Source organism: Microcaecilia unicolor, chromosome 2, assembly GCF_901765095.1.
Source record: "Microcaecilia unicolor chromosome 2, aMicUni1.1, whole genome shotgun sequence".
In the NCBI taxonomy this organism is placed as follows: domain Eukaryota; kingdom Metazoa; phylum Chordata; class Amphibia; order Gymnophiona; family Siphonopidae; genus Microcaecilia; species Microcaecilia unicolor.
This window is the reverse complement of record NC_044032.1, coordinates 190,625,342-190,641,309: the sequence shown is the minus strand read 5'-3', so window position 1 is coordinate 190,641,309 and position 15,968 is coordinate 190,625,342. Positions and strand designations below refer to the sequence as shown.

The 15,968-nt window shown below is 39.3% G+C and overlaps 1 protein-coding gene across 1 annotated transcript in view; it reads left to right on the top strand.

Annotated features, from left to right (window-relative positions):
• Positions 1 to 15,968, top strand: part of FBN2 (fibrillin 2) — a 526,098-nt gene that overhangs the window by 222,702 nt on the left and 287,428 nt on the right. The window contains 4 exon segments of the mRNA XM_030191959.1: positions 876 to 1,001; positions 4,195 to 4,314; positions 13,911 to 14,048; positions 15,752 to 15,802. Of these exon segments, the coding sequence (XP_030047819.1) occupies positions 876 to 1,001; positions 4,195 to 4,314; positions 13,911 to 14,048; positions 15,752 to 15,802 (435 nt within the window).

Genomic DNA, 15,968 nt, shown 5'->3' with positions numbered 1-15,968 from the left:
AATGCTACCAGTGTGGTAGAGAGCCACAGAGAAAGATGACTGGGCAGTCTGGATGGGCCAGATGATGCTTACCTGCTGCCATCTTCAGTGTTATTATGTAAGCAGTTGGTTTTTTTTTTTCTGTTCTCTGTGGGGAAACATCTATGAGGAGGATGAACATGTGAAATACCCACTTTTCCCCTCAAATTATTATTTTTTTGTGCACCTGCTACGTTTGTTGAGAGTAGATTCAGCAGCCTAAGAATTAATATTTTTTTTCATGGGGTTTCTTTGTAGTTGTAACGATTCTGGATGTCCGTATGGATGTTTCCTGGATAATGTTTCATTTTTATTTTTCTAACCTGTAAAGGGCAGAAGAAAGATGCAGACCTTTCTTGTATTGATTGTTCAAAGCTCTCAGGATTCACAAACCAATGCCCGACATGTACATGCTTCACCAGAAGCACAGGCTGAGTCAGGGGCAATAAAAGCCAGCTGGTGTTTCAGATGGACTCAGGAAGAGACACATTTGTAATCAGCATTGGTGAAGTTTGTAGTTTTAAATCAGCTGGTTTTCATTGCCCCTGACTCAGTCTGGCGAAATATGGCCATGTCGAGCATTGGTTTGTGAATCCTGGGAGCTTTGAACAACCAATAAAAGAACTGTTTTTCTTCAAAAGGTCTGCTTCTTTCTTCTGTTCCATATTGGATCTGGTAGACTGGTTGCCTTCTTGGTTTCTTATTCCTGTAAAGGACAGAGCCTGTAGAAGATGAAAACAAAGATGCATGCATTGCTATTTGTTCCATAACCTGAATCTATGGAAATGTATGTGTAAACTAGCTTAGATGCAGAATGCCATTTCATTTCTCTGAAATGCCTTGTTGATCTTTTGCAGACATTGATGAATGCTTAGTGAACAGGCTGCTGTGTGACAATGGCCTGTGCCGTAACACACCTGGAAGCTATGCTTGTACATGCCCCAAGGGTTACGTTTTCAGGACAGAAACGGACACCTGTGAAGGTAAGAGAGTAGCTGTGGTTATGTTCCTGGAGAAGTGATGGGATGCTAAAGAGATAGTGAACACTATATAAAGTCATTATGATGCTGCACAGACGGGAGGCGGAAAATGTGTGTGATCGCTTAAAACATATTGTTCCTGCTTTCTTTACAAGTTGCATACAAGGTGGTATATATAATAAACATGAGGAGGTCAATTTTCAGTAAAACATTTTGGAAATAATTGGAAACACCTATTCTAGAAGTTTTCAAATATTCCTATGAACTATTAGAATTAGGTGATACACATTTGGCTCAGTTGGCCAAAGTAATACTTAGCTTTCTGATATCTGAATCATAGAGGGGTCTGGGAGTAAGGGTGAAAAACTTCAGGAGGGGAGAGATGGAAGAAAAGAATGGAGGGATAACTAAAGATGAAGGAGAAGAGACATGAAAAATATGGAGAGGAAAGGGTTGAAAAAATAGTGATGGGAGGAAGAATGAAATGGAAAAGGACATGGGGTGGAAACGAGAGAGCAAGATGTCAGAAACATGAGAAATAATGGATATATAGAAAACGTAAATAAAATCAAAGCAAGAAAGAGTCAAAAGACAGCAAGAAGAGAGGCAGAGAATGGCACTATAATGAAAACAAAGAAATAATCTAGCTTAATTTTAATTTATTGGATTTTATGACTTCAGAATTGTATATTATATATATGTATTTTTTTTTGAATTGTCAATATATTTTAGTTTATTTTAAAAATGTTATAGTTCACACAATGTATGCTATAAATAATATATAAATCCTCTTGTGACTTATGGTGGTTTATCGCAGTCAACAGACTTTTAACTCTTTATCGTCATACGCAACCAAGGAGGAATTTTCGAGGATAAGGAAGCCTCAACTATGCGCCCCTTATTTTTGTAGCAATATGCTCATAGCTTAGCCTTTGTCATCTGGGGGCATCCACTTTCATCATTGGCTCAGTGCCTCCTCCTCCTTTTGGTTGTTTTAAATTTTTTGTTATATTTCTAGCAGATTTTAGTAGTAGTAGATCTATAGCAATAGTACATTCTACCTTTGGAGGTATTTAAGGTAGAAGTCTTATGGTACTTAAAAGGGTTATGCATTCCATAGCAATGGGCCTATCACTTGAAAAGTTGTAGACAAAGACCATGGAGATTAATTATATGGAAGGATGAAGAATGTTTTTGTCAGCTGATTTTAAAGTTCGAGCTAGTCAATAAATTTTAGGGTTGAGGCTATCACAGTGGAAGTTTCATTTCTTAGGGCCTTAAAAACTAATGTCAAGACTTTAAACTGAATCCTTGGAAACAAATGTAAAGAGGCCAAAACTGGTGTTACATGATCAAATTTAGGAGTATACCTTACCCAAACATGCTACTGAGTTCTGTGCTACTTGCAAAGCAAAGGACATAAGATTGTAAACCAACAAACAGGGCATTACAATAGTCAAAATGAGGAAAAATAGAATTTTGGAGAACTAACCAAAAAGTTTCTGGTGTTAATAAATCTTGTAATCTCCATAATAATCGCAACTTTAAAAAATTTGTCCTGATGGTATGTAAATGTGGACAAGTAGCACTGCTATACTTTGGCTAGATTTATTTCTCACATCTGAAGGCCCATTTTAGATAGAATGTGAAGAGAAGAATTGAGATATCCAGTTCAGGACAATCTCAGGTCTCACAGTATTTTACAAAAGGCTTTGCTGAACATGGAGCCTTTTGTAAAATACATAGAAGGACATAGAGGAATGCCAGAAACTGTGTTGCTAGAGCAGGAACATCATGAATTTCTGGCTGCAGGAATACAGATATGAGGCCCTAAGTTGGGCCTGTCATCTCAGAAAGGGTCAGGTAATCCCTGACATCCCCTTGATCTCCCTGAAACGATAATCCTCCCCAGAACTCTTCCCTGCTTTTATCTGTCTAGTACCTAGTGTCAAGGCAGGAGTGATCTCCAGTCTAATACTAAGGCAACAGTATCTAATGGCAGGGCAGGAAAGCAGGAGTGATCCTCAGACACTTCTGCCCCATTGAGCACCCAAGTTCAAAAATGGCACCTCTGACCCCCAGAGGTAGTATTTTGAGAATATCACTAGAGGTTAGAGATGTAATATTGCACCCAGGCACCCAAAGGTAAAGGAGTGACTGGGGTCACTCTTGCCCTATCATTAAATACCAGGGAGACACCCCAATAAGAGGCAAGGGGTTGGGGGATGACAGGAAGGAAAGGGTTGGTGTGTGTTAGGGGTTGTCCAGGGTCATTGGTAGAAAGTGGTTCCATTGGCCTGTGCTCCTGCCTCTTCAAGCTGGCACGTGTGTATGCCTTGGGGCAGTTGCAAACACCAATGTCAATATTTTTACACAGACATGACTTTCATTGCAAAATGGAAAGCCTAAAGTCTACTTTATGGTATTTCTAAACCAGATTCCTGCAACTTTCCTACCACACCCCTTTTCAATCTTGGCATGGAATGGGTATTATATGCACAAAAGTCTCTATTTGCAAGTGTTTGCAATCAACTCTTGTGATTGTTTCCATTTACAAGTGTAGTTGCTTCTAAATAACCCTCTCAGATTTATAGCCAACCAATATCAAATTCTATTTTTAATATTTTGAATGTGGGGTTGGGAGCTGTCCATTTTTCAGATGCATAGGGGAAGGATAAATGAAAAGAGGACATGAGGAGAAGGAGATGATAGGATGAAAAAGATGGTAAGGGAGACAGAGTAATGTAATAGTGAAGAGGAGATGAAGGGGCAAGATTGGGATAGAGTGAGGAAGAAAATACATACAAACAATGAACATGGTAGAGAAGACTTCATGAGGAAGCAGGTGTAAGGGAAAGCAACTGAGGGAGACTTTTTTCTGATATATAGGAGGCTCCTAAAATGTTCTCTTATACAAATATCTGGTGAACTTTCCATGGCAGTTCATATCCATTGGTCTCCAAAGAGATGAACTCATCTGAATGATTAAGTTGACCTAGCTTCTAATTTTGACTAACGTTTCAACAGCTTTTGGTTAAGTGGTTAATAATGTGTTGCAATTTATTTGATTTTCTTGGTGTCTTCCTGTATATTTTGAATGTGGAGTCCTGTCATTGTGATTGCTGCATTTATAAGTCATATTTTCCAGAAATGATCTGCAGTTCTTCTAATGATATCTGTCTTTTGTGGGTTATAGATATAAATGAATGTGAGGGCAAACCGTGTATCAATGGAGCCTGCAGGAATATTCTCGGTTCTTTCAACTGTGAATGTTCACATGGCAGTAAACTGGACTCAACTGGGCTGATCTGCTTTGGTAAGTCTATTGTTTCTTCAGAGCTTAAACTCAAAATAGTTAGGCTAAGAATCCTCTTTCTAAAGAGAGTTGAGAGCTTGACTTATGCACCTCAGTTTAGGAGAATTTTCATGCTGGCTTAGGGGCCCTTTTATTAAACTGTGTTAGAATCTGGGCTTAACGTGTAATAATGTGGGATTTTACCATGCACTAAGCCCAGATTTAATGCAGCACTTCTAAGGGATTAAAAAAAATATATTTTATTGCAATAATTTTGTTAGTGCAACAGTACCTACATAGAGTTAATGGGGGGAACACTTACCGCCTCTTATTTAGGAAGCACTAAGTGCCCTCTGTTAACTCTGTTATCCAGTTAGTGTGCACTGATCCTAACACGCTAGCTGGTTAATGTGGGAATACCCGCTTTCCACCCATGACATGCCCCCTCTGAAAAATATTTTTATAAAAATCAGCAAAATACCACAAAACGCCTTAATGAGTTTCTGCAGTAGCCTTTCTAACCATGCATTAAGGGCTTAACACCTTTTAGTAAAAGTGCCCCTTAGAGACTTAAGTTGTGTGCTTAAAATTTGTTGATATTTAAAGCCTCTAAAACTGAGGGTCCTACATTTACGCCTGTTACTTATTCCTCTACATTAAGAAGGCCATTTTAGAAGACTTGAATGGCCTTGACACTTGTAAATAGAGGTGCTTACACATGTAAATGAATGATTCATGTAAATAGTTATATTTTAGAAAGGCACTATTTTCAGGTGTCGATCAGCAACTTGTACAGTTTCCGAGGGAAAATGTTGTAGGCAGGTCAGAAAGGCATGCATGTATTTCTGATTTACCAATGGCAATATACACATTTTTTTTTTTTAAATCTGGACATTAGCATTTACACCTGCTCCAAGCCAGGTTATCTGCTAGTTTGAACCTGGGATTTGCACCATTGATTGAGAGCTAATTGTGTTTATTTCTCTTGAGTATAAAATCACTTCAGAATTAAGGGGGAAAAAGATTTCCTCACTACCTCATCTCCTACACATGATCAAATCTTGCTAAGATACCAAAGTGAAAGCCATACCAGACAAAATTGCTCCATTTACCACTAAAAAGATCAATACATCCAGAAATTCACCATGGTTTGTTTACAGAGGAACTATCTATCTTAAAAATGGAATGGTGACGCCTTGAAAAGCAATAGAGAAAGAAAAAAGATATTACTAATAAATCCAAATGGAAGTCAGCTTTCTGACACTACAAAAAGAAGGTACCCTGGATCAATGCCCAAATCCATCCCTATGGAAGCAGTAAACTGGTTACTCAGTGATCTCAATGAACTGTTTAAATTGCCTCTCTTCCTTCTGATATGGAGAAAATTGTTCTCACTCCACTGTTGAAGGGATCTGGGCTAGATGTAACATCACCTGCAAACAACAGTCCAGTGGCAAGCATACCCGTTTTTACTAAAGTATTAGAAACCTACATCTGTAAACAACTCTTTATCTGGAAAAGTTTTCTATATTTCACTGGTCACAATTTGGCTTCAGATCATCACATAGTACGGAAAAATTGCTGCTAGTTCTAACTACATGTGTCAAACAACACCTATGCAAAGGCAACCAAGTAATTCTCCTCCAATTTAATATATCAGTGGTGTTTGATGCAGTTGACCACACATTGCTACTTGAACTCCTGGACCACATAGGAATAACATGGACTGTGATCAAATGGTTCAGTGAATTCCTTTCAAATTGAAGCTATTCTGTCAAGCAAAACAACCAACTTTCCAACTACTGGTCTCCTAACTGCGGGAGTCCCGCAGGGATCTCTCCTCTCATCAATCCTGTTCAATGTCTTTATGTCATCCCTTGCCTCAATACACCTGGGTCTTAATGAACTAGTATTATCCTATGTGGATGACATCCTGCTTCTCTTACCAGTAACAGCATCAAGTAAAGATACAACTCAGTCTGTAGCAAATGACATGACTGGTGTTACCACCTGGGCTCTGACCAATAAACTGAAATTGAATGCTCAAAAAACCAAGGTCCTGTGGCTCTGAAATCAGGGAGTTGAGGTCCCATCATCAGTATCTTTGTCCAATGGTCAAAGCTTTACAGTCAAGTCTGAAACCAGAGTACTAGGGGTCTTGCTTGATTCTTCACTCACCTTCTCTTCCCATATTAACCAGCTATGGAAGAAAACACTATTCAAAGTTAGACAGCTATGTCTAGTCATATCATTCTTCAACCAAAGAGCTTTTGCAGAACTAGTCCAAATGTTAGTCCTACCTCACTTGGATTACTGCAACATTCTATTTCTTGGTATTATCAATATCAGAAAAAACTGCAAATCATACAGAATACAGCTGCTAGACTAATATACTAGTGTTTCAGCTCATCTTAACAAACTGCACTGGCTTCCCTTAGAAGAAAGACAGGTTCAAAGCTGCTTGTTTAATTTTTCAAATCTTACAGGGTTTCACCGCTGAACTTCTGGCTAAGACCACTTCACTACGTTTGGTCCAGTCTAACAGACTGAAAGAAAAACTGATGCTAGTGTCACCATTTTAAAAGACAATTCAAAATCAGAAGATTGTCAGTGCTCTATTCCCTGTACTTGGAGTTAAAATATGGATCTCTCTACCTACTGTCATCAAAACAGAAAACAGCTACCTTAGCTTCAGGAAGAGGCTAAAAAACTTTCTCTTCCCAAAGATTGCTTCATAACAATTAATTGACTTCTACCTCCTAGTATCATCCATTATCCTTTCCTATAATGTTTTTGGTCTCCTGCATTACACCAGTAGTCTCTAATTGTTCTCATACCTCACAATAACATTATTGGCTTTTATCTCACGTAGAATGTAAACTGCACTGAACCCTGAAAAGGGGATGTTAGTGATATACAAGAATTGAATTGATTAAATGATCTCCTCGTGGTCCTTCAGTTTTGTAAAGTTTGGCACATGTACTGTATATAAAAGTTAATGGCACGTGATACTCAGATTCAGTCCAATTCCCGGTTTCCTATCTTTTAACCAGATATCAGCCCATAGTAAGTAGGTCATTGCCTCCTATCTTGTGACTTTTTGATTTTCCTTTAAGAATTGGTACCAAGTCCCTGGGTTAAAGTACAGATGGACTTTGTAAGCATATGAATTCTGAAAATGCCTCCCCTAATTTACACAGTTTAACATGGGGTATCCTATTGTGTATATATATGGGTGAATTTTATGACTTGGTGCCTTGATATAAGAGCTACAATGGGGCTTGCTTAGCTCCAGTTTTATAACTGCATTTAGGCATGCCTAATCCATTATAGAATACTAGCGTAAAGGCTCAATGGTGCACTGAAGTTTCGGTGTGCCCTCGCACATCAGGTCTATGGCTGATATAAGTTGGCACACCATCCCCTGGATTATATATATAGAGCGATTTAAGTTGAATGTGTAAATCTAATTGTGTTCTGTATTTGTATGCACAACTCAATTAATCTAATTGACATTAATTAGAATTTACATGTACAACTATCTAAGTGTATTCAGTAATGTGATGTGCGTAAATTTTAAGTTGCATAGTTGAAAAGGGGACATGGCCATGGGTGTGGGCATGGAATGGGTGGGTTGTGGGCATTTCTAAAATCTATGCACGTTGTTATAGAATACACCTGGTCTGCATGTAATTTAAGTGTTGGCATTTACACCAAATTTTACCTGGTGTAACTGCCCATGTCTAAATGTAGTTGCTCAGACAGGTGCTCGGCATATTTTGTAAACCGCGTGAAAATGTAGGCTTATTCTATAAAGTACACATAAATTTAGGTGTGCTTTACAGAATGCCTAGGCGTATTTTGTTTCGGTGCTGATTTTTTAGGCTTGATGTATAGAAACTAGTTCCATATGGGGACAGACTTAAAGATCTCAATATATACTCTTTGGTAGAAAGATGGGAAAGGGGAGATCAGATAGAGATATTTAAATACCTCCATGGCATAAACGCAGAGGCAGCGAGTCTCTTTCAATTGAAAAGGAAGCTCTGGAATGAGGGGCATTGGATATGAGTGAAAGGTGACTGACTCAGAAGTAACCTGAGAAAATACTTCTTCACGGAAAGGGGGAGGTGAATTTGTGGAATGGCCTCCTTGTGGAGGTGGTGGAGAGGAAGACCGTATCTAAATTCCACCAAGCTTGGGACAAGTACTTAGGATTTCTAAGGGAGAGGAAGGTATATGGCAGACTGGATAGGCTACATGATCTTTATCTGCCTTTATTTTTTAATGTTTCTGTGACCTACACTAGTGTTGTATAACGGCGTCTTGATGCATAGATGTCATTATAGATGTGGTGCTCAGTGTGAAGCATTGGCGAGCCTAAATTGCAGTGCCCAATTATAGAATTGTCCTCTCTCTGTACAAAGGTTGAGAAATAGTTGTTTTAACTTTAGCTAGAAATCTATCTGGATAGCAATTTGAATATTGCTACTTTCTGGATAGCAGAGGCACTCACCACTCTACCTGAATATTCAGTTTTGCTTAATATCCATAGAGTGGTGCTGATGACCCATGTTTAACTTAATTACCATGGCTGGCATTTAAGAAAAGCTGGTCCTGATAGCTGAATATTACCTGATAGCTTTTTAGTAGTTGATTTTTCCCTTTTTTCAGCTTGTCTCAAACTTCACTAACATCATTAACAGTCAGTGAAGAAAGAAAGTCAAGAAGTTGACAAAAGGCAGAGAAATGGGAATAAGAGGTCTCATTCCCTTTGCTACCCCTACTCGTGACCTTGATATAATGAGCAGTAAATATGTTTATGCTTCTAGTCAGACTGTCAGGAAGAGTAACTTTGGGAGTGGTTCTGTTTATATAAAGTCTTGGTTTATCTTAATAGACTGAATAAAAAAATCCCTTTTCTTTGACCTGTGTCACTTCCTCCCCTTAGTTTTCTGGGTTTAAAAAGGCAAATAGTTTATGAAGTTAGATGGCTCGGCATGAGCAGTCACATCTGCACAAACGTTGTATAAAACTGTAGCTGCCCAAACGGAGTCAGTTTTTTTAAGAGGTTTCTTTTTTGCTTCTTCTTCTTCTTTAAGAAAGCCAAAGGTTGAGTGTAAACGTTCTACCCTGGTAGCAAGTGACAGCGAAGGGAATTACATACATAGAGTGAGCTCATTCATAAAATGAATTAGCTCTAATGCCATAAATGATTTGCTGCGAGGCTCATCTTCTTTTTTTTTTTTTCACAGAGGTGAGGCAGGCCTCTCTGGGAATGTTGTGCCTTTAAATTGGAGGCGCCACTTCTATCCACCCGAGGGTCATACACCATGTTAAAATCTCCGCCAAGGATTATATTTTCCCCCTGGTATGGCCCTAATAACTCCAACAAATGTTTATAAAAGTTTTTATCATAAACATTGGGCGCATATATGTTGCAAAAAATATAGGTGTTTCCACCCCTCTCCACTTCTACTAAAATGCACCTCCCTTCGATACCTCTCTTAACTGCCTTGATCTTCATTTGTAGCCCCTTACGAATCAATAAAAGAACTCCTCCCTTTTTTCCCACTGCGGGCGATCCTTCTGCTATCTCCACCCATCCTGTCCGGAATTTATGATGCTCAGGCGCCGACAGATGCGTTTCTTGAAGGAATGCTACGTCTGCCCCGTGTCTCCTCAGCGCCTGCAACACTTTTGTGCGCTTTATAGGTGATGAGATGAGGCTCATCTTATATAATAAAACTCACCCTCAATGTTCTGAAGACACTGACGTCACTTCCGTCACTTCCTTCAAGACGGGTTCGAAGGGTTCGTGGTGGTGAAGCCACCGAAATCGCCAAGTCTCGGGGCCCCGCCCTTGCGTCAAAAGTGATGACGTCGAGGGCGGAGCAATGGCGTACGGTGCGTTCAGGAGGTGCGGAGCAATGGCATCAGAACGACGAAGGGGTCGGTAGGTAGATAGGGAGGGAGGGAGGGAGAAGGGGGGGTGTTGGGGAGGAAAGCCTTGCTAGCGCCCGTTTCATTTGCTCCAGAATTGGGCCTCTTTTACTATTTCTATAATAAATGGGCCCTGTGATAATGACGAGCATTAATGGTGTTAGCAAATTACCTTGAATTTTGGTTGATGCTACCTTGCAAACTATTGAGTCCTTTTAGATTTGTGACTCCTGAACCAGGCATTTCTCACCAAAACACAGCTCATTGTTGAGTCCATCTATAAAGCTTGCATGTATCTCTGTGTGTGCCTCATGGTGGAGTTTTGTTTTTTGGCCTATTTTGACCTGTTGGTATTTGTTTAATAAATTTATGTATAGATTTTTGATTGACTCTCTGGTATCCTCTTTCAGTATTTTGTAGGAATACTATTGGTCCACATCTACTCTCAGCGCTGTTAATTGGATGTTAACAAGCAATTATAGCACTAATTGGCATTAATTAAAATTTGCATGCACAACTCAAGCGTATTTTTTAATGCGGTGTGCTTAAATTCTAAGTTGCATAGTTCAAAAGGGGGTGTGGTCATGTGCGGGTTGTAGGTGTTTCTAAAATCTATATATGTTATAGAATACACCTGCTCTGTGTCTGATTTAGGCATCGAGATTTATGCCAAGTAAAACACGATGTAAATGGGTGCAACTAAATTTGGTCGCGTGGAAAGGCGCTCCGCATATTCTGTATACCACGTGGAAATTTACGTCTATTCTATAAAATATAGACATAGTTTATAGAATATGTCTAAGCATATTTTTTTTCCATGCAGAATTTTCAGACACCATATCTAGAATCTAGCCCATAATGCACAAAAGCATTCAGAGTGCGATGGTCAAAGAGAAACTACCTGCACAGTTCCCCTTTCTAAATTAGCCACAAGGTTATTACTGGCAGGCTTTCTTAAAATCGATGCTGCACTTTAATCTTTCAAATATACAGGTTAATTTGCATAGTAATGAAATGTGTAGTAAAGGATAGAAAAAATGATTTTGGCTTAATTTATTAGGAAATAAAGCCCAGTAAATTAGTCTTTATATCTTTTCTATAGCCAAGACCTAATTTTTTCTTCCTTATAAAAACTAAGGGGTCCTTTTTACTAAATCTTAGCGCATACTAACAGAATTAGCATGCGTTAAGGGCGGGGGGAATTCTATATATGGCACCAAAAAAATCTACACGGAAAACATTTCTGCCTAAGTGTATTCTATAAGCAGTGCCTAGATTTAGGTGTGGTTTAGAGAATATGCTTAGTTGATATCCTAGCACCTAAAACTACACAAATCTATTTGCGCCAATGAAAACATGGCGTAAATCCTGGGCACTGGGCTATATTCTGCAACTAGGCGTGTAAATTTTGGAATGCCCATGAAACGCCCATTTCCCCACCTATAACCTTGCCCCTTTTTGCCTGCAGAAGTTAGAAGTTAGGCACACTGCATTACAGAATAAGCTTAGGAGGAGATTCTATATATGGCGCCTAAAAAATTTGTGCTGACTAAGCGTATTCTATAATCGGCACCTAGATTTAGGCACCAATTATAGAATATGCTTTAGTTGCTATTTCGGTGCCGATATCTGCGTGCATCCATTTACGCCAACGAAACCTAGTGTAAATCTCAGCGCATAGATTTAGGCGCAATGGACCATATTCTATAACTAGGTGCCTAAATTTTGGAATGCCCATGAAATGCTAATTTCCCTGCCCATACCATGCCCCTTTTTCCTTTTGTGCATTAGAGGTTCGGTACTACATAGTTACAGAATACGCTTAGTGAGTTGTGCGCCTAAATTCTAACCAGTGCCGATTAGTGCTCATTGTGCTGTTATCAGCGCTCATTAACTTGTTAAGCCAATTAAGTTATGCACGATGTTATAGAATGCGCTGATTTTGGCGCCTAAATCTAAGCGCACTAATAGAATCCAGAGGTTAGCGACTTGTGTGCGTAAATTGTAATTATTGCCAATTAGTGCTTATTATTGCTTGTTAAGAGCTATTATCAAGGCGGATTAGCTTGTTAAGCCAATTAAGTTATGCATGTTGTTATAGAATACGCTTGGATTTCAGTGTGGATATCTAGGCGCGCTATTTAGAATCCAGGGATAAATGCTCAGAAGCCCAAAGGTATAAAATGGCCTTTCTAGCATTTAGCACATGCTAATTTTATTACTGTGCTCTAAGCTTTAGTAAAAAGGCCCCTTAGAAGGATGAACAAATAATATAGGGAAATGGGACTTGATATACCGCCTTTCTGAGGTTTTTGCAACTACATTCAAAGCGGTTTACATATATTCAGGTACTTATTTTGTACCAGGGGCAATGGGGGGTTAAGTGACTTGCCCAGAGTCACAAGGAGCTGCAGTGGGAATTGAACTCAGTTCCCCAGGATCAACGTCCACTGCACTAACCACTAGGCTACTCCCTCCTGCATAGTGCGCTATCTTTGTTGATGGCCATCACCTACTTTTATAAAATCTCAGCATGAGAAACCTGATGGAGTGGCTGTTGATGGTATTGGTTCACATGGTACTTTACGGGAGATGCTTGACTTTGCAGGGAATAAAGACTAGGTTTGAGGTAGCTCTAGAAATCAGAACATTCAGTAAAGTTTACAATATTCATTTGCCCTAATCAAATCGCCTAGTCCTTGTGATATATTTGGAAAACGAAAGTGGAGGAAACATTTATTTATTTATTTATTTATTTAAAATCCTTATTGTCCCCCTTCCTGAAGTACAAAGTTAATCCGCAACGGTTTACTGAATAAAAACATAAAGGGCCGCTATTCTGCTGGTGGGATCAGCATTTTACTGATCACCACAGGCATTACACCCGCCAATTCCATGCTGTGCCATGTCCAGGTTCCAGCATTGAATTTCCGGGTTTATGGAGCCAATAAAAACACAGCCAGTTCAGTTATGCATATCCTGAAAGAGTGCACCTATATGAATTTGGGGACCCCTTCTGTAGCCAGATGAATATAAAATGAAAGTATGGATACAAGTAATTTGTTATGTTATACAGGGCTTCACATCCGCAAATACCAAATTTAGGGCCCTGTTTACTAAGCCACACTGTAGGCATGCTAGCATTTTTAGAGCTCGCTAATAATAGAGACACCCATATATTCCTGTGGGTGTCTGTAGTGTTAGCGCGCACTCATTTTTAGAGCGCACTAGAAATGTTAGTGCACCTAAGTAAACAGGGCCCTTAGTTCATTGCGGATTATAGTTCAGAGCCAAAGAGACATAACTCTTGAAAACACAAAACTGTCAAGAAAAGTCTATCATGAGCAAACAAAAACATAATCATTACTAAAACTATTAAAAACCAAGTGATGCAACTTACAGTTTATTACGCAAAATACTTCTGAAATAAAAAGGTTTTGAGGACTCTACGAAAAAGTTGATAGCTGTTAAGCAAACGAATCTATAAAGGTAATGAATTCCACAATGAAGGGATATGATAATAAAGGAAAGAGTCAAACAACTTCTTAGATCGAAGAAAAAATTAAACAACATTTGGTCACGAGTTTTCCTAGTAACCCCTGTTTTTGTTGGTTGAAAGCTTAAGGAAAATCTGTTTCCCCTTTCGTTCACCATTATTTTATAATTGGCTGCAGATAGTCTGAAGGGGACGTGCTGGCTGAACATTCATGATGGCCGCTGTGAAGTGAACATTAATGGAGCCACTCTGAAATCTGAATGCTGTGCTACTCTGGGAGCTGCCTGGGGAAGCCCTTGTGAACGATGTGAACTAGGTAATGGTACACTACTGCATTGCTTTGTATGTAACAACCAGCTTCAGAAAGTGCTGCCATGTTCATCTGAATATTTACAATTGAATGGTAATGTGTAGAGTGTATAGAAAGTTTTTGCATGTCAGTCTGTTACTTATTTTGTCGGGAAGAAAAACAAGGTTATATTCTTTGCATGTTTTAACAGCAAAACTAAAATGAGGAAAAGCTGGGTGGAGTTGACAATCAGGCACAACCACCATAGGAGTGTTTGGATTTGAAACTGCTGCTTGCCATGAACCTCTGTGTGTGAGAGAGAGGTTTTTCTCTAGTATGCTATTAATAAATGCTTGTAGATTTGAAATGGAAATAAAAGTCAACAACAATTTGTAGATTTCAATAGATGTTAGTATGCTGACAAGCATAACTGGTGGGAAAGGTCTCAAAAACTTGTGCACGCACTGTTATGGTCCATAGTACCTTCCTCTGAAAGTAAAGCAAGGCATTCATTAAACTTTTCACCTGAGAAGTCAACATAACATTTGTTTCTTAAATGAAACTTAGTTTTATGATCTCCAGATACACTAGGCCACTTCCACATTATAACGGTAACACCCCCATGTGAGCATCCCTGGGTCTGGGCAACCCTTGGTACCTGGAACATCACCCTGGGGAAGAAAGGTGTTAGCAGATAGGATTTCCCACCCTCAGGAAAAATCAAAAGACCTGCTGTGAACTGGTTTATGAGTGGCCATCTCACTGACCCCGTGAACCAACCTGGTTTTTAAGGGGCCACCTCTCTGATCCCAAAACCACACTCCCAGGGGCTTTGCCTGCCATCAAATGAAGCTCCCAGGGGCCTTCTGTGCCTCAGGAAATCCTCCACCTTCAGCCACCCCTTTGCCAGCCTCTTTTTGAGTTTAAGATCTTTATGTTTCCAGCTCAGGGCTTGTCACCTGTAATTCAGTATGCTAAGCTAGAGGGGAGTTTTCCTTTCTTAGCCAAAAAGCCAAGAGACCAAGATCTAGAGTAGAATCTCAGCTTAGCTCAAAGTCAGTCAGTCTGGTAGCTTAAAGGCCTGCAGAATCCTCCCCTGTTAAGTTGTGGTAAGGAGCTTCTTTGAGCACTGAATCCACTTCTGTCACCTCTTCATAATGCATGTTCTTTATTACATATACTCTGGTTCTTCACTACTGTATCAATCTACAAATTGTTACTCTTCAGCACTGCTGCTAGCAGAGCAGATCATGACAGTGAAAATGATCCCTTTCCCAAACAGTTCCCTTTAGCCAGAGAATTTGTCTATTTTCCAAAATCTCTCTTTTTTTTTTCTAGTGGTAGTCTTTTAGATACAGGTGTGCAGAATGAAGAATGATGCTCTCGAGAACTGGCATAATGCATTTTTGCAATGTGCTTTTTTCCAAGGACATACATACAAAAAACAAAAACAAAAACCTAAGGGACCCTTTTACTGAAGTGCATTAAAGTTCTGCAGTTACTGAGCAGTAATTGCCCAAATTACAATGTGGTCATTGCAAAACCTCTGCATTAGCTGTTCGGGTATTCCCAGCAACTGTCCATGCAGTTAATACAGAGACAATCCGGACGATATTCATTTTCAGTATGGTAGCCATGAAAATTCCTTCATATATTGCACCTGGCTTCCACTTCATTTATTATTTATCATTAATTTATGCTGAAATAATACTACTGGTCTTCTATTGCAGATGCAGCATGTCCCAGAGGCTTTGCCAGGGCTAAGGGTGTTGCTTGTGAAGGTGAGGTCACTTTTTTAAAAATAATATATGGCATTATGTATGCTAGCAATTACATTCTGCTTATTTTGGTTTTAATCTCTTGATATGTAGTTTTCCCCCAGAGCAGAATGTGTATATTTGGCTCCAGGAATGTCACTAAGAAGCTAGGTTAAACAGTTTGGCAATT